Source organism: Tachysurus vachellii, chromosome 15, assembly GCF_030014155.1.
Source record: "Tachysurus vachellii isolate PV-2020 chromosome 15, HZAU_Pvac_v1, whole genome shotgun sequence".
NCBI lineage: Eukaryota > Metazoa > Chordata > Actinopteri > Siluriformes > Bagridae > Tachysurus > Tachysurus vachellii.
This window is the reverse complement of record NC_083474.1, coordinates 6,356,256-6,380,341: the sequence shown is the minus strand read 5'-3', so window position 1 is coordinate 6,380,341 and position 24,086 is coordinate 6,356,256. Positions and strand designations below refer to the sequence as shown.

The 24,086-nt window shown below is 39.7% G+C and overlaps 1 protein-coding gene across 1 annotated transcript; it reads right to left on the bottom strand.

The window, feature by feature from the left end:
* Positions 1–1,198: 1,198 nt before the first annotated feature.
* On the bottom strand, positions 1,199–23,815 carry med13b (mediator complex subunit 13b). The gene is made up of 30 exons (XM_060888819.1): positions 22,996–23,815; positions 21,405–21,639; positions 18,770–18,938; positions 17,081–17,226; positions 14,947–15,144; positions 14,653–14,844; positions 14,388–14,544; positions 14,199–14,306; positions 13,382–14,038; positions 12,739–12,946; positions 11,894–11,924; positions 11,637–11,758; positions 11,319–11,409; positions 10,863–11,071; positions 10,578–10,777; positions 9,428–10,323; positions 9,099–9,266; positions 8,790–9,013; positions 8,516–8,708; positions 7,491–7,857; positions 7,158–7,374; positions 6,849–7,040; positions 5,998–6,221; positions 5,776–5,918; positions 5,528–5,686; positions 5,032–5,190; positions 4,787–4,947; positions 4,181–4,345; positions 3,860–3,960; positions 1,199–2,077 (listed from the first exon to the last, which is right to left on the bottom strand). Exons 1-30 carry the CDS (start codon positions 23,059–23,061, stop codon positions 1,945–1,947), a joined length of 6,291 nt encoding a protein of 2,096 aa, XP_060744802.1. The 5' UTR covers positions 23,062–23,815; the 3' UTR covers positions 1,199–1,944.
* Between the last annotated feature and the right edge of the window lie 271 nt (positions 23,816–24,086).

Below are 24,086 nucleotides of genomic sequence, written 5' to 3'. Positions count from 1 at the left end.
ACTTGGAAGGAATATCCTCCCACATTTAAAAGGAGTGTGAAATAAACCTAATACAATTATGTACATCATTTCCATGCCAAGTCTTTAATTAAACATGCCTATTCGTCGTCGCTTCCAAACCTGTAAGTTGTTTCTTCAAATCATTACAAAATAATGAATTAGCAGGTTTAAGATTTAATGTCTTGCAGCTTCTAAGGATGAGAGGAGGCGGAAAAAAGGACTATGTAAAGTTGTAATCAATTCAATACACCCAATTAGTGGAGAGAAAAAACCTGAACACACTGAGGTGACCCAGGCCCTGTAAAGCAGGACAAGGTTGCCAGAAAGTTCTCCTGCACAGAGCCCTGACCTCAACCCCTCACTAATGCTCTTGTGGCTGAATGGGAGCTTTTCATAGCCATGCTCCAAATCCTAGAGGAAAGCTTTCCATAAGAGTGCAGAATGTGATGGCAGCAGCACAAAAAAAAAAAAAAAAGAAAAAAAAGAAAAGAGGACAGCCATGGAAACTGGATGTTCAACTAATATAATGTTCAGGTGTCCACATACGTTTGGCCATATGATAGGTTTAGTTAAAATTCCACCTACATCACTATGACCACACCATTTTAAAGGCCTACATTAGTATAAAAAGCTAAAGGTTTTATGGACTTATGCTGGTAGTAACCCACAGAGGGCCATAAAAAGCCATATGCACTACAGCAGTAAAAGAAAATGCATCAAGAGATTCACTAGTTCAGGCATCATAATGGAGAGCAATAATGGAGCCCCAGGCAAAGTCACATTACTTCAGTTATGGACTCACTGTAGCTCTTGACATCAGAGAATGAGATACCACATGATGGCAATAACAGCTGCTTAATAAAAAAGCTTCAACACCCAGGATATCATTTTACAGGGGTGTGAACAAGTTAAGTGCAGATTTCCAAACACCATTATTCATAATTACTCCTAAAGCACTATACCCACTGTAAAGACTTCTGCAGAATGCTGAAGATGAAAGATATGTTTTACCTCTCAACCAGGGCTTTCTAACATTTTACAAACAGAATTTATAGGAGGAATAAGAAGAGGAATTTTACCTAAATTATAAGTTTAATGTTACAAACAAAATAAGTTTGATGCTAAAGAACAGCCATTCTGCAACATCTCAAAAAGATCATCAAACAATAAAATTACAGCATGATGAAAACCACAATAATTTTAGGTTGATGCACTTTATTCCTAAAATTGGCTGCACCATTCATAGCGGCACAAGATTGTATGTACACATTTTATATAGATATTTACACACACAGTTCTCTAAATCTGATATAAAATATATAATTTGACAATGTATCTCTTGTTCTCTTATTTGAACACATTAAATCGCTGTACAGGTATTCTGCAACTACAGCCTATCCTGCAGTCTTCACCACACAAGGCTAAGAACAGCTTCAGCATACTTCATTTGTACATCATGGCAATAAAAATTGTCTGTCCACTCTCAGAAAATACTTCTCTAAAAGCAACCTACTGCAAATACACTTGTCAGTCCTTGCCTTGCAATTAAGACAATTACATACATGTTAGAGCATTTTTAATTTTATAGGAAGGCAACATGTACCTTCAGATATTATATATATATATATATATATATATATATATATATATATATATATATATATATATATATATATATATATATATTTATAAAAGATTAAGAAATTACACATTTAAAAACGTACAATAAATAAGATATATGCAGGCATTTCATTTGCAAAAGATCTTACCCCGACCAAAATATCAGGTCAATAAAAAGAACATTTCAGTAGACTAGTCCCTTTAGCTCCAGTTGTTTTTGAGATGGACTCTTGGCAATGCTAATGTATCCCTGCACTTCCCAAGTGCCCAGAATGTCTGATGTGTGCTATGATCTGCAGTCGCAGTGCAGCACAAGTGATGATTTTACAGCACGTTCATGATGAAGTTGTACATCTGGTTAAGCACAACAAAGTGCACAGGGAGACAAGAGCGGCGGTCCTGCGTGGCAGGGTCACAGGTCAGCCAGGAGAGGGCGTTGTACTGCTCCAGCACAAACCTACACAGCAGAAAAAAGTAGACACAAAAAAAATTACTCTCAGCTGTCTAATATACAGCTTAATAAAAATCCACAGAGATCCATCAAGACATTACAAAGATTATATAAAATTAGCTTCCAATAGGATAAGAATTTTGACCAAAAATTAATAATTAAATGCTGTAACACCATCTTCCTAGTGTGGAAAGAATTTGGAAAGATGTGCAGAACATGGCATCCATTTGTTTTGTTTTTTTGTTCTGATAAAATAGTAAAATAAATTTAATGGTAAATTTTTGGTCCTTCCTAGAGAATATAAATGGCTAAATTTACTAAATAAAAAATGTATAACGACAATTATTATTATTTGCTCACAAATGATATATTTACCCTTTTACCTTAATATTTATGAATTTATAGTAGAAAAGTAATACATTTGTTCTAAAACCTGGTGACCTTTTTGATTATCATAAACAGTTGAACACTTTTATATGGCAAAATGAATATTTCTTTACATAATTTATATTTAATATTTAAATATTAAAATTTAATAATTTACCAACAAAAGAAGGGATACCAGCAAGGGAATTACCACATCGCAGAACATTTATGTTCAGAGTACTCTACGGCAAACTAAACTCTTTAATATCCTCTATATATCTTTTGTTCACCAGAGCAGATACAAAGAAGCATCTTTGGCTATACAGTGATACCTCGAGATACGAGTGCTTTAACATACGAATTTTTTGAGATAGGAGCAGAGATTCGACCAAATTTTTGCCTTGAGATACGAGCAAATTTTTGAGATACGAGCATCCGCCACCGAAACAAAGATCCCCAACAACCACGTGCGCTCTGTTTCCCCCGCCTCAGCTTCCCGCGTGTCACTCGGTTAAAGCCGCCTTTCCACTGCACACGACAAACGACGGCCGATAAACCGGAAGTCATTCATTTCCTATGGAGAGTCGCAAAGGCGCTGCGTGAGGTGCCGGCCAGCTGCGGATCCGTTTTGAGCGTTGGATCCGTTAAAAAAGTCTAAATTGTGCGACTACACCGCATCTGATATGCCGACCGGACAGGTTTTTATTAAAATGAAAGGCAGATGTTAGTGAGGAAAGAGTGTCAAAAAATGCAAAAACAAGTGAAGAGAAAAGCGATGAAGAAAATTAAGCAAAATGAATGTAAAGAAAACAGAAATTGTAGCAATTAAGTTCAGAGAATTTCAGTTAAGTTCGTTAATTTTAGTGAAGTTTAGTTAAGTTCCATTTAAGTGTAAAGTAGCATTAAGAGTGCGAACGAAAGTGAAAGTGTAATTCCTCCTAACTCCTCCGCATGTTTACTCCTCCCTCAACCTCCGTGCGCATCTTCCGTAAAGTAAAAGCAGTTTATTTTTTTAACCTTCTTTTATTACTGTATGTTTTTATACAATATTTGTCATGTATAAATACAGGTACTGTACATTTTTCATATTCAAAACAAAACAACTGAAGTGGAATTTTGCGAGCTGGAACGGATTAATGGGATTTCAATTAATTTAAATGGGGAAACTTGCTTTGAGATACGAGCAATTTGAGATACGAGCAAGGTCACGGAACGAATTAAACTCGTATCTCGAGGTATTACTGTATTAAGTTTTTTCCTTTACAGAAACTTAACCTACTTAAATTAAATTTAATTGATGCTATTTCTGTAAAATTTTTACTGCTTGACAGATCTTTTTTTCTCAGTAATATTAGATGATATAGTTTAAGAGTGAGATAATCAGGAGTCTAACATGATAATTTACACATAATGTTAACTTACCTGAGCACGTCTGAGGTGTGGATGGAGTCAAGAGGGTGGGAGTGTTTACTGTGCAGCAGCTCATCGGACTGCATCAAGGAGACATGCAGGTGTAAGGATGCCTGAAAAACAGAACAGCACAAGTCACATACACCTACTGATGACATACATATTTTGCAAATTATTGAGACAAAACAAGTTTATCCCAAAGCTGTGTCTGAGGGGTGTCGCAATCACTAAACAAAATGTAAGCCTCTTAATATTTGTAAAAATTGACACAAAAAATTTACAACATTACACAAAGCTCTTAATCTGAGAGAAAACAGATGCATAATGCCTAACCTTCAGAAAGAGGGGGCATTGGTTCTTGGCCTGAGGGCAAGAGGACCAAAACCAGTCAGGCAATGGTCCTGCTTTAGCTGTGGACACGAAGTAGCCCAGTGCCATTGGCTGCTGCAGGATGTTGGGTGCTTCATCATGAGACTCCATGCGATCTGTGCTTTGACCCTGAGACAGACACACACAAACCTTGAGCAAAATGGTGTTTCATAACGCGTACATTTAATTCTTTTAATTCATTTCTTTAATAAGAATGCGCAAAATAAAAGTTCATACACCATTTACTTGGCAGTTTGAAACGGTTGACACCATACAATTAATTTATGAAACTGCATTTATTCATCATTATCAGCACTGCTTCAAAGCCACAATAGAAGTTCTTCTGATATACGTGAAGGAATGACTCCAGAGGATGACACTCTGAGCAGAAACATGTTTGTTTTTGATAACTGATGAAATACAAAATAGCTCTTGATTGTGTACAGCAACCTTTGAGCTGCAAATTGTTAACTGTGTTAACAACCCTTTTCAGGTAATGACTAACAGGTTGTTTGTCACATAAAGACAACACTTTTCATAACATAATATTAAAGTTAAGAAAAGAAAAACCTTGCTGCCATCTCCTCCATGGTGGTAGTGTGAGCCAGGTGAGTGTACTGGGGAGGTGGTAGGAGAATTGGGTAATATATTAATGAGGTCAGGGTCCACATCGTTCTCTGATACAAGCAGGTCCAGGATTCCATCCATACCACCCATAGCGTCTGATGCATCTGAGAAGAGAGAAATGATTAAGGACTGGAACAAGAACAATGTCAACTAGACCTCTGAGGGCTTTGAGTACAAATGGGACTGACCATGAATGGGATTGAAGGGTGTGTCGATGACCTGGACTACAGCAGAGGTGGGGAACACCAGAATGTGGGTGCAAGAGGTGTCCTGAGGGGTGTTTAGCTGCGAAGTCTGCATGTTCAGAGCAGTGCTACGGCCAAACACGGAACCAGTAGATACAGAGTCTATGCATAGGTATAAAAAGATGGGATAGTCAGAGAAGTGTCTAATTATATAGCATAGGTCATTAAAACAGTTCCACAATGTTTTCCTTAATAACAATAATATAGTTCCAAGAGTCTTCACCTTAAGTTATTATATGATTAAACCAGAGAAAAACAACAAAAGAAAGTACATGCTTTGCATGGGACTTAATCCACCCATGGATTTAATCTACGACTTATTTTAGCTGAGTTTAGTTCCACTGAGTTTTATGCTTGTGCTACTCTGGCAGACTTGGAAACCTTTACAATTATAAGCATTTATTTTCCTTTCAGCTTGAATCCTTCATATAGATCCCACCTGGCATTATGACAAATGTTGCTTGGGGCTCTAGGGCAACTAAACAGGCACTAAGAATGCTGGGACTGTCGGCTGATGAGATGCCACACATCCTGCACATCTCCTTCAAGCGACGACTCAGAGACTGCAGGTTTCGCCTGCTTAGCAGGATGCTCCAATCTGTTAGAAATTAAGCAGTCCATACATTAAAAAGTGAACAACCATACCATGCACCAGAACCAAAGTATGTGATATAAAATGTTACCTACCTTGTAACTCCCCATGACCCATTCTACCAAGCCGGCCAATCACAACTCGCCAAGGCAGTGAGGTCACCTGGACCAGGCTTACACACCACTCCCACAGCTTCTGAAGACCGAGTCGACGGGCTGAGCCCTTTTTCCTCCGGGCTCTGTGGAAAGTAGTTCTCTCAGTTGCACAGAATTAACTATAGAAATTCAAATCTAAAAAGGCCACGTTTAAGCACATACCTGTTGGGCACATCTATGCTGATAATAGAAGTCTCCAGCAGCTCTCCGTACTGGTCGGTGCAGCTGGCCAGCAGCCAGCGTTGGTCGTGAGACAAACAGTAGGCCACAAAAAGAACATTGTGTTTTTGCGCTGCCTCACCAAAGGTCTCACCCAGCTCTGTCTGCTTGTCCTTAACTGGAGCCAGGACAAATGGTGGTGTGTAGAGACGAATAAACTCTGCCCTCTATAACATGAAAACAGAAAACTCATCTCAATACTCAATTTTTACAAAAAACAAAATTATGATGATTTTTAAATCAACAATTTAGCAAATTTAATTTAACAGAATGGGTTTAATGCACTTGAAACTTGAATTATTTTAATTTCAGATTAATTATAAGCCTATCTGCACCCTTGAAGGAAACAATAAACTTATAAAGTAATTATAAGTTTTTTTAAATTAAAGTAACAAACCTAACATAATAATACAAGCAAACTAACCTATAAAAATAGAATCAAAGCATATTTTGAAGCCACTGAATTCAAAGACATTTAGACTCAAAATAAATGTCTAAGCAAACGTCAAACCAGAACGTAATCAAAGTTAAATCTAACAAAAAGAGTGACATGGAAGGAAAGCAAATTATCCAATAAACTTTAATAAATAATTAGAGAAAGCCAAACATAAGGAACCTGATGCAAATGTGATTAAGTATGCACCCCTATTGATGGATACTTGAAACTTGCTTACAGGAAACACAAATATAAAAGACCCTGTTAGCACTTTTAGACAAATGTGGTCAATTATAAAGACACTGTAGTCTTTAAAGAAATTTCCAGTCAGCCAAATGGGAAATCAGAAGCAACGTACCTCAGAACTCTGTAATGCAGTGTCTATGGCAAGTCCAGGGCCAAAACCTGTTAGTGTTTTGACGTTGGTGGAGTTAGGGAGAGGCCTCCTGCACTGTGTGTACACAGAGAAAGCCAGGGACTTCAAATGCTGAGCGTATATATGCCTCTCCTCACTCCGTACTGGCTGCAGCAGGTACTGGCAGGGAACGACCTGAATGACAATACAGCATGTCATCAGTTTTATAGTGTTTAAAAATACTGTTTATAAAATGTGAATAAATAAATAAAAAATAATAAAACCACACACAGACCAAAATATTCAACTCACCTGCACGGACACAGCATTCCTTATATGTGGAGGTAAAAACTGCAGCATCTCCATATAGCAATACAAAAGTCCTAGACTCCACACACTAGCGTTGCAGCCTCTGCTTGTGTCCTCATAACTAAATGGGTCCACTATATAGACCACTATAGCAGGGGGGTAGCTAATAGCATGGGAGTCTCCATCCGTTGGCACTCCCACTTTGTCCCTTTCCATAGTGCTGTGAAAAGACAATGCTCTTATCAGTTGGTATGTCAGAGAATAAGATATTCTGAATCATGTCATATTTATCATGTTCTATCTATACTGCAGCAGTGTTTTATGCCAACATTATACCTCTCAGGGGGTTCAGGGTGAGTCTGTGACTGGCTAGCGGCTGATGTATTGTCCCCTATGGTGCCAGTGTTTTGGGCTCCAGCATGCTGAATTCCTTGAGCTCCAAAGGGAGGGAGAGAACTGGCCTTATTAGATCCTATGCCTCCCAAACCCTGAGAGTTAGCGGAGGTGGCAGAGGTGGGTGCTGGGTTGCTGCTGTTACTGCTGGCTGTGGAGGTGCTGGTGGCAGTGGAGGTGTTCTGGGGGCCTGTGGAGGTGTTGCTGGAGCTGGCAGGTTGTGAAGATGTTGAGGAGGAGGAAGAGGAGGAGGAAGGGTTTCGCTGAGAGAGCAAAGAGCTGTCTAAAGACTGGGCTGCCAGGTATGGAGCTGAAAAGAACAGAATCCAAATAATTACAAATTGTATACCTCAAGTTCACACTAGCTAGTGTCAAGACAACAGCTGGTTATCCATTTTGTATGAAGTTCCTTTTAGATTTTCTTACAATTTGAGCGATAAAAATGAGATATAAATTAAAATTTAATGTTGGGTTATCTTATACGGTCATATACGACCACTTCTTAAATTTGTATAGAAATATTAAAAAAAACTTAAGGGGGATTGTTAGTGCATGTATTTGTATACATCATATAACAGACTGCAAACTATGTATTCTGGCTGCTTCTAAATTCCTGGAAAGTGCCCACACAACAATAGAAGCAGTTGATACACTCTCAGGAGATAAACTGTGTGACAAGATACAGGCTGCTTGTTACTCTGAACACAGGGTCAACGTCAGGATGGCAAAACACCTTGACAGTAAAACTATGATGCTGTGTTCAGTGTAATTCTGCAAGCTAGTATAGCCAGTATGGCTATATTGTAAACAGCATAACAATGTAAATGTTCCTCAAGAATACCTCACTCACACGTCTGACATAATTTGAGGCAGGAAAATCCTAACCTTCAATACAATATGATACATCGAATTCTACAAGTCATAGAAGAAAAAAAAAAAAGGAAAAATACAAGCAAACAAATTCATACCCAAGTCATGTCGGCATACTTGAGCATAGAGCTTAAGTTTTGTTATGGAGTCACCGTTGATGCTGTTGCACATTTTGAAAAACCAGTCACTGAGTGGTTGATCTGCCTGAGGCCTCAAGCCAGCTGTACTCACTGTTACTATCCCATCAGCGTGCGCCTTGCAGATGGGCTTGTGCTGACCAAGGCGACATGCCTGCATGAAGAGTGATACTGATATTATATACAGTTCCGTTGAAAGGCTAAATGCATTTTATCACGTTTACATTGTGTATACCTCATAAACAGCAGTCAAGTCCCTGAAGAAAGTTTTAGCACCAGTCAGCAGAGTCTCGTTGTCAGGACACACCACAACATAGCCAACATCTCTCTGAGAACCAAAAGGTTCGAGTAATAGCTTCTCCCAGTAGGGAAGGACGAAAGGTGACAGAACCACAAAGTCATACTCATAACCAACTAGGAAAGTGGGTATGGGTAATGGCTCAGGAGATTCATCGGTACCTGAATACAAAGTAAAAGAATTTAGTCAATCAACCTGATGGATCTGTTTAAAAAAAATACAAGTAGTAGTATTCACTAAGTATACCATAGGATCCCCTGCCAGCCATCTTGTGAAACTGCTGCCAAGTAAGAGGACCCTGGACACCCCAGGAGCGTACAGATCGCTTCTTCTGGATGGCGTCTTGCAGCACAGGCTGCAGAGACAGTAACATCCTTAGCACATCCTGAGAGAACAGCAAGCTCACGTCCATGGCTAAAAGAAAAAGGAAAGCACAAAAGGTTTTGACCACTTTCATAATGAACATAGCATACTGCCTATGTAGTTTTTTTAAATATTTTTATTTCTGTGGTATTATTTGTAAGCTGCTAGATTATGAATATAAACTAGATATTTAAATAAAACATTTCCTGTACCATTGCGATTGGCCCAGGGGTGCAAACATGAATTCTTGACCAGCGTTTCATCTACTTTCCCTCCAGACATGTTGTCCATGAATTGACGACCATGTTCCAGAGCTAGGTAGCAATCGCTGCAGTAGTCCCTCTCCTCCAGGCGCCGAGGGGGCTGTGGTACTAATCCAGCTCTGGGCTCTGGCATGCACAGAGCGGGAAAGGGATTGGAACACTGCTCTTGCAGCAGAAGCAGCAGCTCATCTTGGAGGTGCACTGATGAAGCACGGCGCTGTGCTTCCAGGTGCTTTTCTGCTTCTCGGCCAGCATCCGTGCCCCTGCCCACAACGTCTAACTCATCCTCAAGAAAGAGGCCTGCACCATTCGCATATCGTCGATTGACGACAGCACTGAAACCACAGGAGCAGGTTTCTGTACTGGAATATTGTGAATCCAGACCTGCGTCACTAATGTAAACTCCTGCATCAGCACCCTTGATGTTCATGTTGCACACACACACACAGCAACTGTCAAAATTACAGTCTTTAAACAAGTTCATGGTGGAGTCAGAAAGGATGAGAGTGACATAGAGGCTGTGGGCCTCAGGCACCGAAGGTGCTGTAGCTGGTTCGACCGAGCTGAGAGGCCTAAGGGTGGACGGGGTGGAAGCAGGAGAATACAGGTCAGAGTTGTCATATTTCATTGATCCTTGGGCACTAGCAGGTCCACGTGGGGTGCGGGGGGTACGTGGTGTCCTCGGTGTGGGTGCTGAAAAGCGAGGAGTGGCAGGTGAGGGTAAGATACCCGCACCACTGTTACTAGGCGGTGCACTGTTGGACTGCATGGGGGTGTGGGTCTGAGGGGTGTATGTTTGTGTGTAGTCTTGCAGCTCCATGGCACTGCCCACACTAGGGATGTTACTGTGAAAACACACAACAATCACATCACTTAATACTTGCAAACAAATAGCAAAAGTAGGCCAGACTGCTGGGTAGGAGCAATTATTTACTACTATCATCAATTTATTCTTGAAGTAATCGCAACCACACTTGCAACAATGAAGAGTATAAAAGCTACCTTGTGCCTTCTCTGAGACAAAGGTCATTTTGATAAAGCATAAAACTTTTAACAATCTTTGTAACTCAACTGCTACATTCTCTGTACTGTAATTTACCTTTCCTTGCCGAGGAAAGACATGGCAGGCACTGGCTGCAGCATCTCCAGTTTGCCCACGGTCCAGCTGGGCCGGTACACACACTCCTCTGGCAGCTTGAGGGAGATCGGGCATTGACTAGGCAGTGTCTTTAGGGGAGCGTACAGGGAACTACCCACAAAAACCTGAAAAGGCTCTGGCTTAAATACAAAAGAGAAATCCTAAAAGAAAAGAGAAAACGATCTCATCACTGGACTACAAGATAAATCATTAGTGTTTTCTGTTTCTGTCACTAATTGTCCATACCTTGATCTCAGATGGCTTGGGGCTGCAGAGGCCTTCCTCCACCTCCATTTTAAAAGTTCCTATGAGCAATGGCCCATCTGCCAGAGTGAAGCCTGGCCCAGTTTCAACAGAACCACATTCCTTACTACCCATGTTCATGGGTGAAAAGCCCATGATGTGTTGCTCTAAAGATGGAGGTGTGGGAAACATCTGGTGTAGATCTGCAGCACCTAGACAGCCAAACACACACTTACTCCATTTCTGAATACTATTTTATAATGCCTTTTCAGAGCAATATATGCTCTGTATTAATAGCCCAGTCTAGCCGCTTAAACTGTTTGCTATACATGGAATCTGTTGTAATAAATATTAAATTGCTTCACAAACCAAGTAGACTTTTTTCAGATCTTAGGTTTACATATAAACAGTAATTTATGACAGTGGAACATGAGTACACCCATCATCTTAGAGACATACTTAAACATGACAGTGTGTCTGCTGCTGCTGGTTTTGGTTCCTTGCCACCAAATTTCTCCTCAGCTCCACTACCAGTTTTCCTGGCTCCAGGCTGTTGGGAATAACAAAAGGACAGAAAACAACTGCTCACATGTGTGACACTGGTATGTTGCCCTAAACTCTTACATTACATAGAACATATACTAAACAGATCCTTTTGAAAATGGGATAAGAAGAAATCAAGGGTAATATAAATGTGGAACATCAAGGGAAATCTGAAAGGCCAAATTGGGCAAACTGAGCTATGGTTCACAAGAAACATGCAAGGGGCATACTAACCGTAAGCTCATCTTCATCTGAGTTGAAGAGATTATCCAGATCGTTAATTGACACAGCCAGGTCGGTCTCATGTATTAGGCTGGTGGATGGGGGAGGTTTACTGCAGGCTGAACCGTGAGTGTCTGTGGGAACAAACAAATAGCAATCAAATGAAGTGGCATGCTTAAAAAAATGGGAGAGTAGAACGAATCAAAATATAATGTGTAAGACTCAGAATTTAAGATATAAATTTATAACAAAACGCAAATCATACTCACCATCAGTTGAAGATGTACTACCATCATCCCTCTGAAAGAATAAAATTTAAATCAAATCAACAATATCTAAGCAATGCAAGCAAATCATTTAGTGTTTTTGAAATCTAGAAGGTGAACAATATAACAATATTTTAAACACAAGCGTATTTTATCCTACACCTCTAACTCCATCTATATCACTGGCAATTAACTGCATCAGTTACCCCATTGCACTGTTGAACAGCTTAGATTTGCTAGGAATGCTGCCATTATGGCCAAAACACTTATCACAGTTTACTTTAAATAAATATCACTCAATGTTGATGTTTGTATTTTCTTTGTAACACTCAAATGATAAGTTGACATCATAACCAAATTACAGCACATGTGCCCTGTTGCATCTGATTCACAATGTAAGTACATTAAGATGCACTGAAAGCTCACACTGCCACTTGCCACCTTCCTCGGTATATCATGCCATATCTGTCTCACTGCTAACACGGTGCCATGCAATATTTTTAGCCCAGTGTAAATGATTCAGTGCTGCAATCCTTCTTCCATGCCTGCCCCAACTAAGATGCTTATTACCACATATTAGCCTGAGGTTTGTCTTAGTGGTTGAATTTTAAGCTCAGATTTCACCCTTCTTTTTCAAAGCTCAAAGTGATACCACTCTCTATCCAAAGCAAAACTTGGATGGTTTACCTAAATTGGTTTACCATTCCATACAGTTAATCTCATCATCTTGTTCCACCACCTTATGTCATATTTCTAAGTGGCCTGTTTTGTAAATACAGCTGGCCCAACAATATTTGTGATTTACAATAGTTAATGAAAACTAGCAACTAAAGACTTAAGTGACTGACTTTGTTTCTCTTTGCAGGTTCTGCTCCAGGCCTCTTTTCTTTATCAGTGAAAGAGAACTCCTCATCTCCTTCCACGAAAGCATAGGGATCTGCATCTAGCTCCTGTTCTCCATCACACACAGGTACTGAGAGATACAGGTTCTTTTTCTGAATGTACATCTTCACCCGTTCATCTGACACTTTCAGAGTCGCAGAGGAAGCCATTACCCTGTGAACCAAAACATGCATGTCAGAAAATTATGCTGCAAGTCACATTTTTGTAGAACACATTAAACAGTACAGTTTGGTCTATTTGAGCATCCCTCCAGAGTTTTTAACGGTTTTATTCTATTTTATTTTTTGTTGATTTTTGACTTTTTTTTCCTTTCCAATTTGTGCTTTGTTGTGATGTCACATGATGCATCTTAGCACAAAAATGTGCAATCTCTGGTCAGGACTGATTCAAGGTTGCCAGCTACTTGAATTATACACAAATTAAATGAGTAGTTTGAGAGATGACAAAACATTTTGTTGCAAGAGAGAGTCCTTTAAAGTCAAAGGGTTGTTAGCAACAAAAGACAAGACGACCTACTTTTTAACAAGTCAAGCTATAACATGGTGAGGAACATAGTAAAACCAAAAGCGTGAATTTATTTGTGCTTACTCTGTGACAGAAACAGCATTGTCCAGGCTGTCCTGCTTCAGTTTGTCTACAGGAAGCGGAGGCGGCAGTAGATCCATGTTTCTTTTACCAGGGAGTCTGAAGTATCTCCAAGGGTTGTGGCTTGTGTCCTCGGTGGGGCTGATGGCTGAGCCAACGTACACTGTGGGTTCCAGAGAGTCTGGGTAAGCTGTAACATACTCCGAAGTCAAAGGGTCAAAGGAAGCACGATCAGGGCTTTTTGAAGGCATAAGGCAGGCCTCAGAAGAGGGAGGGTAGAACTGTTGATGAAGAGGGGTGGAAGAGCGTTTCAGCTCTGCTGTTGTCTCTTCCTCTCTCTCACAGGGATGTGGGCTGAGCGGTGGGGGCTGAGGTGAGCCAACCATGTCCCTGGATGATGTGTGCAGGGTTTGAGATTTGCTTGTATCAACATCCCCATGGTGAAGAGCACGGTAATGGCTGCCTCTCTCATCTGCCTCCAGGCTCAAATCCTCACCCACAGAGCTGCGGTGGTGGAAGGGTGTTTGTGGCCTCTTCTGCTGTTTCTCTGCCTTCTCCGTCTTCTCTGCCACTTTGTATTTGGAAGGGAGTTGAGAAGGCTGGCCAGCAGGGAGAGGAAGTCCAGGAGTGTTACTTGCACGCTGCTTCAAGTTTTTGTGTCTGTAGAAAGAAAGGAAATCCTTAAATCGTACTTCAGATGAATTTTGTCTTATATTCACATACTAATAAAAGTGATAAACCACAAATAACCACATTTGTTGTATATGGTTTGGAATAAGAATGAATATCAGCAATAAATGAGAGAATTCTAATATTATACCTTGAGCAATTGCACTGCAACCTTTGATAGCGTTCAACAAAATCCCAAACACCAGCTTTGTCCATCTCCTCCTCACACAGACCACTGGCTATGGCTGCGAATTTTCTCCTGTAAAAAGATAAGCATGCTAAATGAAGCATGTACTAGAAGCCAGCAGGAATAAAAGGTCAGAAAAGAATAAGGTCATACTTCTGAGCACGGTTGACACTGCACTCCTGCCATACTGCTTCCAACAAACAACTGGCTAGCTTGCGAGGAACTTTACCCCCATGATGACTTGTACTGTCCATGCTGAAGCCATCAGCTGCAGAGGAAATTTTTGTCCATCTTGGGGCAGGCTGAGGAACTGCAGAAAAGGAATATAGAAATTAAGTGAAAAATAAATAAATAAACACTAAACAAAAAACCCACAACTGGTTAAACAGGGATGCCTTCCCAGGTTATACCATCATACCTTTCTGAGCTTCCTCTGGTGAAGTTGGTGGAGTGAGTGTAACTGAGGAGAGGGCAGATTCTCTGTGTATGGTGTGACTGTGTTGTCCTCCTGGAGTAATCATGGTGCCAGAGGTACTTACTGCAACTGGGGTTGGAATATCTGACTGGGCTACAAGCACCAAACAAGCTGGGTACACCATCCTCACTCCAGCTGAGAAAAAACAACAAGATGATAATCAAACACAATTTTGACTAAACCTACAATTGAAGACATGTTTCAAATCCTTAATGCGTGGTTATATTTGTGCCGTACCGACGAGAACCTCCACAGCAGCTAAAGAGTCATCTTCCCAGTCCAAGTCATCTAACTTATCTTCTGGTGTCTCCTTGGTATTGGGGCCAATGGGGTAGAATTGCTTCCATTCTTCTATTAACTTCTGTGTTGGTGGATCAGAAAGCTTAAAGGACTGGCCCGTGAGTGTACCGTTCAAACCATATGGACTGAGAATCACTGCAAATAAAATTAAAACATTGTCAAATTAGATTTAGAGAATCTTGATAACATCTCAATTTTTACCATCAGTTGCTAAAAGGCTTTGTTAATACCTCCAGAACTACTGGCATTAGCTCAGGTGTGAGTTGCATTCTTCCGTACACTGAGAAACAGAGTTTAAATCCTGATCATGCTAACAGAGCAAAACTGGCCATGCTCTCTGGGTGGGAGGGATGACATTTTTCCTCCCATGTCTATCATATCACAGAGTGCAGAAAAGTATAGATACTGCTTTCCTCCAACTGTTTTGCTGCCAATGAAGTTGGCATGCTTCATGCTTCTCAATAGGTTTTGTTTATGACTAAAAACTACACATGTAACAATTTATTCTTTTTTCTTGGCTGATCATTTTGAAACACATACAAAATTAGGCTATGCGTTACAAGAAGCCTTTTGGTGTGTTGGTAACTTTAGTTAATCTTGTTAGAATTGTCACACAAACAGGAATTCTAAACTGCCTCAGGAAGACGAATAATAAACATGTGACTAAAACGACAAACCTTGTCAAGGAGGTAATCCACAATCAGTTACTGAATTACAGAACCCCCCAATCACAATGCAGAACTCTTTTATATGAAACAAATTCAAATACGCTCATACATTTTCTTTCTATATTTCATACAATTATAACATGATGTAGCTGAAGCTCAGAGAAAACTAAAATCAGCACAAACCCCATAGGTTAGTTTAATTAGCACCAGCTACAAAGAACAGTGAAGTGGTGCAGTTGTAAGTGTGTATTTGGAGAAGCCTTCATCAGTGCTTGAGTGAGCCTGTACTGAGTTAATCACTAGCAGCAGGGAAGGCAAGAGAGTCCCAGAAGTATCGGCAGGATGCTGTAACTTGGTCATTACTATGCCCTTGAGCTCAGGGGGAAAAAAACATGCTTGCCAACATACTGACAGCTGCCGGCCTTTAAGGAGGCAACAACAACAAAAAAAAAAACGTATCACCTAGTTTTAGGATACACAACAATGGATTGCCTAAAGTTTGTGGACACCAAAGCCGGGCCATCACACCAATGCAGTGTTTCCCCAGCACTGTTGCCACAATATTGGAAGCACACAATTGTATACCTCTTTTGTCTTTGCATGCTGTAGAACTACAATTTCACTTCACTGGAAATAAAGGGCACAAACCCCATCTAACGATATAATGCCCCTGTGCACTTCATGAATACACAATTTGCCAAGTTTGGAGTAGAAGAACTCAAGGGACCTTCAGGGAGCCCTGACTTTAACCCCACCGAACACCTTAGGGATAAACCATAGTGTAAACTTTCTTGCCTAACATCAGCGCCTGATCTCTTGTGGCTGATTTAGCAAATCTTGGTCAGACTCCAAAACCTTATTAGAAGAGAGGAGGCTGCTATAGTTGTGAAGGGAGAACAACCCAAAGGGTTTTAGGATACATAATGGGCTCAGCTCAGGTGTCCACATTACTTTTGGTCATATAGTGTAAAAATCCTGAAAACAACAAATTACTGGGACACAACCACAAGCTGCATATTAAAATGTGATTAGCAAAATATTACTTTTATGGCTAAACTATACTCACATTCAGTTCCCAATCAACTTTAATTTTTGATATACAACTATTGTTAGGGCAAATACGAGCCAATTAACTCTTGCACTTTAAGTAAGGCAGTGAGATACAAGGGCAGACATGGGTTTTGAAACCAGCAACATCCATGTTACTTTAGCATAACATTGTGAAACATATGGTGTAAATAGCTTATCTGTCAGTTTCTGCAATTCCTATGTGCAGCCTACATGCTTCCATTTTTTCAATGATTCTATAAATGCTCTGCCAAAAAGTACAGGCTTAAGCTGACATGCCGAGCAGAAATGTGGTGTTTGGCATCATACTGCTGAGCTGAAATGCATGATCTCACCTTGCACTGGGCTGCTGCTGTGCTGGGCCTGAGTCAGGTGTTCCTCACTCAGTAGGTAGACAGGCTGGTGCTGGTTGATCTCCACACTAGTACACACATTGTTGTCTCCATGCAAGAAGAAGGTGAAGGAACAGGACAGATGCTCACTGTTTAGAAGCCAGAGAACAAAAAGAGAACAGAATCAGTACTGAGGAATTCAACATATAGAGGCAACTTGTAGAAATATGCTCTGACTGACTGAAGCAATAATTATTGCTTATAATAAATATTTTCATGTGTATAATTTAAGTTAATAATTCATGTTAACGTTAAACAATATATTATCAACCCTTCTTGCAATACAGACCATTGTAATAGTGCAGGAGTCTGCATTATAAAAATGTGTCGTTTAAACCACAATTTCGTTTATGCTGTTCTGGGAGAATTCCAAGAACAGACAGAGCTTTCAGTTTTATGTTGTTCTTTTGATGAATCTTGGCGTTAATGTTATCAAAAGACCAAAAAAAAAAAAAACCCCAACCACAATTAATCTGAGTCACATTGTGCCAGAGGACTCAAGACTGTCCTGAAACCCCACTAAGCATCAGCCCATTTACTGTATTGCAATTACTGTAATCTATTAGGCTAAACAGCCTGGGGCAAAACAACTGCTGTTACATGTTTCTGATCCCACTGTCACAACCTATTTTACCCAAGAGGTTATTTATTTTTATTTTTTTGCATTTAAAATAAAACAGGAAGAGGTACACTTCAAAAGTGCAAAGCTACTGGGTGCAATCTTTCTTACATGGAGAAGATACAAAATAAAACTATGAATCACAACCCAGGTAATGAGAGAGCAGGGAGATTGTGCTGAATGGGGAAAGTGTGTGCATTCGTCATACGACTGCTGAGCACTCAGTGGAGTGTCATTAAGGCATGCTACACACTCCCCATCAAACTCCACACCAACAGATGGCACTTCAAAGCCTGTGCACAGCTCTGTGGTGTTTAACACAGCCTGACTTCATACTATGTCATCTGTTCCTTGTCTATCTGAAGAAATTAAACCACTTCAAATGATCAGCCTGAGGTACTAGTGGAATTGCTCTGAAAACCTATGATTCCGTACACCTGTGAAGGCACCAATATTACTAGCAAATGCATAAAGGTTTGTTTAAATCACATAATAATAATGCCTCATTGAAGGCAAAAAAGGGACGTCAGTTACATTATACAGTGCCTGCATAGTTAACAGCCACAGTGGCTCAGCATGTACACCCAGAGCAGTGCAGGAAGCCAAGGGGCTATTTATGACACATTGTCAAAACCGTAAACACAGCACAGCAGCTCAGTCTTGAGGGAGCAAATTACCTCTTGTTGATTCAGACTGAACCCTGCTTCCACAGCTAATTTGACCAGAGTCAGGTTTTAACAGATTCCATGCACTTGACATACCAAAACCAGATGATTCTGCTAAAAATGCCATTGAGAAACCCAAGACAAACACAGTGAGTGATCATGGGGTGATACAGAGAAATATATGGCTTCCAGATGAGAAAATGTGCCCTACTGTGTTAACAGCCTAACTCAATTTGACTTCTGTGATCATAAGGCTTAATAAAGTAGCCTATGGCAATGGGTGAAGAGGTAAAAACCTTAATTATTTATAATTAAAAAAATTGTATATAATGTTGATAAAAGTATTACCTCTTGTTGATGGGCTTTTCATCTTTCTCGTAGGGTTTGACAAACCACTTGCCGATGCGCACAAAGCAGCGGTTCATGAGGCAGCGCTCCAGCAGGTTGTGGATGGCTTTGAAGAGCAGTGTGCGGCACTCGTATGTCAAACCACTTTCCCACACACCGTCTTCATTACCTAACAGAGGAAAGTTCACAAGCTTAGCGTCTGCTTCTCCAAAGGCAGCTTAACTCTCCAATGACATGTAAGGAAGTACATGTGTATGCATTCATATTTAAATCTATGTATGAATGCATACATGTGTATGCATTCATATTTAAATCTATTTACATCTATACAAACATACTGTACAACATTCTTAAAAATCAAGTGAAATAATTGAATCAAATTAACTGCAGAGCATGAAAATCATTAAGCCCGGCACTAAATCTATATGCTTAAAGTTCATGATTCAAGGAACCTCACTGCATCAGAATAATTGTTTAACAATTCAGTGGCCAGAAAATCACTACTGGAAATTCAATACTGAACAATGCATGAATAATGAGCGAATAATCAATGGACATCATAAGTTAGTGAGATGTTACATTCTTTAACAAAATAACACCAGCCAGCAGCAGGTCTCTCATATTGCACCTAGTTTGTCTCTTGGGGATGTGGTTTACATTAAAAAATGTAAGTATTGCTGTATAATTTACACATATTGCTGAGTTTTGAATAAAATGTTTTTTAAGGTGCAACAGTCGACTTATTTCTTACTTATATAAATAAACCTGGATAAAATGCAGAACATGAGTCAAAAAACAAAACAAAAAGACAAAATAATGAATTTATGAACCACTGTGGCCAAATGGATGTGAGAAAACCCATTTGCAAAATAGACTTCAGGTCTAGAATACTTGCTTGTTATGTTTAAACAATAGTAGAAAAAACATGGAAAATCGTACTAGTTTTTTTTTTTTGGGGGGCATATTTACCAGCCCAAATATTTTTAAGTTTTATAAATTTACTTGGCAAACAGGATCAGCATGAGGCCCAAACTTAGAAAAAAAAAGATCAGAATTTGCTTTCTACAAAAACTTTCTCCTGTGGCAAAGTTACTACCTCCCATTAATGCTGTTCTATTCTTCTAGACTTAAGGGCATTTGTGATACAACAGAAAGAGAAGGATTATGGGTAAGCATACCATGTTGAAGATGCACAAAGTAGCTGACAAACATGCCTCCCAAATCTTAATGGCTCACAGTGTATATATTCAGTGCTGTGTATCAGCCATTTTGTGTCTTAGATTATATCAACCCAGTATTTGTCAGGATGATTATTTAAATACAATGAAATTGAGAGATCCTATTTTACTGGCATTTGGAAGGTTTTTACCCCTTAAATAATGTGGTTTTACAAATGACACACCTCGTCTCACAGTTCTGCAATATGTTCATAATGCAGACTGAATTTTTTTGATCTAATTGCTTAATCTGACCGGTAACCCAGTACTATAATGATCACCAAGCATCCGTAAAAAAAATGCTGCCAAGAACACACAAACACACACAGGGGAAAAGGGTGGGAGTGGTGGAAGCACTCTGCTTGTCAGGCACAAAGCATGCCCAAACAACTAACCAATACCATATTGCTTTATTTGGCCAAGCTGATGTTTTGGCATTACAGGGCTATAATAAATCATTTTACTAAAAATGAAAAGTGAAAATGTTTAAATAACATTTTGAATGTGTGATATTCATACTCTCATTCTTTTTTTAAAGGTTATATTAAAAATTCAAAACTGTGCCTTATATAGTCAACCTTCAATACCTAAACATATCGCTATTACTAAATTTAAAACCCACGTAGTAGAGATCCACCCAAGTAGTAGGGATCCACAGTATTATCTCACACAGAACTTTATTATTTAGTTTTTAGTTTGCTGTGTAGGGTAATGTGAAACTTGACTTTTCTTTTTATTTTCTGCCCCCTACTGGACATATCCAAGTTAAGTGCAAGGCAGACACCTATGCAACCGCCCATGTACAACGCCCTCAAGTGTTCACAAATATATGCACGCACGAGCCCAAATGTTTAATCATCAGAGCTTTTGTGTAACAGTAACTAAGCACTCAGCATCTGTATGTTCGTTTCTCAACGCGTCACTGTGCACTGAGCTCAGCTGCAATGAGAAATATGATCCTACTAGTGAGCAAGTGCAAATACCCACAAGCTATTTCCAAAAGCTAAACCCCATGAGAACTTCACAGATTACAACTGCAGTCTTGTACATGATGTGGCCTCTGAAACATCTTCTATAAAATGTGCAGACTGCTGGATCCTTCTCTTGCAATATAATGCAAGCCACTTGATGTTTTCATGAGGTGAAAAATGTGTGTTTAGCTAAAATTTAATATTGAAATTTAAATAGCAGCTTTTAATCACAAATGTTCGCAATATAATTGCTCAAAATAAAAATGTTATAATAAAAATAAAGAAATAATACTAGTAATAAAAATCAAAGACAAATCATAATGGAAAGCTTTGAAACATTTTAAGAGAAATATAACAGCCAGACAAATGGCGATGTGTTTTTGTTAATGCACAATGCTCTAAGTTTAATATAAGAAAATGTTATATGGAGAAAGTTAGGGAACCTACTTGAAAGCTCATGGTGGATGAGTTCAGCAAAGTTGGGATCATCGCCCCACCAAAAGAGCCAGAGCTCCCGCCGCCCGGGTGTCTGGTGCCGCCGCCACACGCTTAACACGTCTGCCTTCAGGCACCGGCTGAAACTGCACAGGATGGGGTCCTCCTCAGTCACAGGGAAGACGATGGGTGAAGATGTGGGGCCTTGCCATACAAAGCACTTCCATTTGATGCCTGTGAGGTCAGCCTGAGGTCAGAGACAGAAAAACATACGTTAGGACATACAAGTCAACATGGTAAATTACAATGCCATAAATATTAGAAAATGTTGCATCCATATCCTGAAACAGACATCCATCAAGAACACTATGCAGTAACATGTTTAATGAACATGTGCCTGCAAGTAGTATTGACTGCTGTTACTAGTATGCAATCCCATCGAACTGTGCACTTCAAGTAAACATGCATGAGCATGAGGTTGTGCATGAGCAGTTCAACATGAATGTTTAGTAATACAAAAATAGACATGAGATTACAAAGAGGAAAAAAACAGGCCTATGGTTAGAATGATTACACTTTCCTGAAACCCATAGCATCATACCACTGCCTGCCAGGGCCTAAATCCAGTTATACAAGCCCATCTAACTGGAAAAGTTTTCACTTATCTCCAGGAAATACTCTGCTCTCTGGGCAAGAGTAGCTTTCTTTTCTATTTGGGAAAGGATGTAAATATCAACAGAGTAATCATATCATGTCGGTATTATGTTGAGCAGTGCAGGGGTCACTACCTAACTTCGTAAGACGAGAGCAATATAAGGAAAAGAATCCTGCTGTGATTCAAATGCTGCCTAATTATGATGTAAACATGGACGAAAAAAAAAAACACGTTACATAAAGGTGATCAGGTTAGCAGAGAAGAGAATACACATGTAGGCCTACTCGTATTATATCTGATTGATGGCTAGTTATGCTAGCTCGCTGACTAGCGTTGATCTAAAAATTAACAGAAAAATACATCTTAGAACTCAACATTTAGCCTTCATAACATACATTTTAGGTAAAGGTTCAACAATGTTTAACGCGAATTTTGATTTCATATTGGCTTTCAAATATTAAAAAACAAGCATCGAGATTTTACCAGGAAAGATAACTAGCCAAATAATATAAATCCAGATATTACATGGCAAACGTTTGAATCTGGTTTAATAATATATACTAACATACATATCGCTGATATTATTCTGTCAGACTGTTATTTATTAGTAATTACAACCTTCAACTTGTAACTCCAGAGAGTTGTGACATTGTTTACTACCGACATACTAGCAACAGCTAGATTAGCGCTGCTAACTTTACACGTCATATAAACGATATTCTTTGAACTAAAAAAACAAAAACATAAGTATATGTTGTGTGTATAACCTGTACAGATATAGCTAGGTTTTATTTTTAAACCAAGCAACACTATTTACTTGTTCAGATAGCATTAAGTAGCTCAACAGGCCTGGGCCGCTACTTCGAGGAAGCTAGTCTTGAGTAGCTGGCCAGCTAGCTGGAATTGGCTTTAGCCGCAGTTTAGCTTTAGCTCGGTTAAACCTCTTACCAGACAAAATAGGTTGGAGTGGCAGTCCTCCAGGCTCGCCCCGTTGGGTACAAAACAAGAACTCATCTTCACGGTGAAGCCAATCTCGCCATCATTTCACAGCAAACGAACAGATTTTTAGGAGGGTGTTCGAGTGTTTTGTGGCTGGTCGTGTATAAACTCCAGCAGAGCAGCTCCGCAAACAAATCAGCCGTCAAGACGCGTCTCGGGCAAGTTTAGCTGCTAGCGAGCTAACTATTCAAATCATCCAGTCTCTTGTTGAACTCGCCAACACTCGCTTAGTTACTTAGGTGCGGTAAAAAAAACAAAACAAAACAACGTATAAGCGACGTTAAAAGAGTATCCAGTTCTTCGAAATCGCGTTTCGTTTTCTATTAGCAAAAAATATCGGATAAAAACAACGTAAATCAAATTGTTCGAGGTAATTCCCCCTCCCCCCTCACTTAGCATCAGAGTATCTGGACGGCTAGCTAGCCAACCCACTAGCGTTAGCTAACAAGCTAGCTAACGTTAGCTAGCTGGCTAACCGATTGGCAGCCCAGGCAGTCAAGTCCAGTAAAAAAAAAAAGTGTTCAGTTACAAAAAAAAATCCCTACTAATTCCTCGGTCTTTACAAGAAGGTGTTCACATTAGAAAATGCCCATTAAATATCAATTAAAAGCCGAAATGCAAAATCGTTTAAAACGCGAAACATTGTCCGCTTTCTCATCAATGTCTTGCTGTTTTTTCTGTTTGAATAGCTACATGGGTCTGTATCCTTTAATGGCGGCCACAGGGACAAACTCTGTAGCTGCCTCTCGGCTCCGGCTGGGAGTCAACCGAGGAGAAATGAATCGACTCCGGATTCTGTTGATCATTAGAGTGAAAATCGTTGCGAAGATAAAAGAGTCGGTTCTTAACGAGAATCGTTCTCCTGAAAAATACCAACACTTGTTTTGAATAGATAGACTGCAAATTAGTCTCTATACGCTCTCTATAAAAAAGTTCCACAATGGTTATGTGTGTGCTTAACGGTTTGAGGAGATAATTCTGTGAAAGGGCAACCATCTGTTGTAGTGTTATACATTGACAGAGGGATAAGCCAAAGAACC

Excerpts from the sequence above, each read along its gene's own strand:
- med13b (XM_060888819.1), bottom strand. The coding sequence starts at position 23,061 with ATGAGTTCTTGTTTTGTACCCAACGGGGCGAGCCTGGAGGACTGCCAC. Across the intron at positions 14,307-14,387 it reads AGTGTCAACCGTGCTCAGAA|GAGAAAATTCGCAGCCATAG; the intron begins GTATGACCTTAT and ends ATCTTTTTACAG. Across the intron at positions 11,072-11,318 it reads AGACACACTGTCATGTTTAA|GTGCTGCAGATCTACACCAG; the intron begins GTATGTCTCTAA and ends TTGGCTGTCTAG.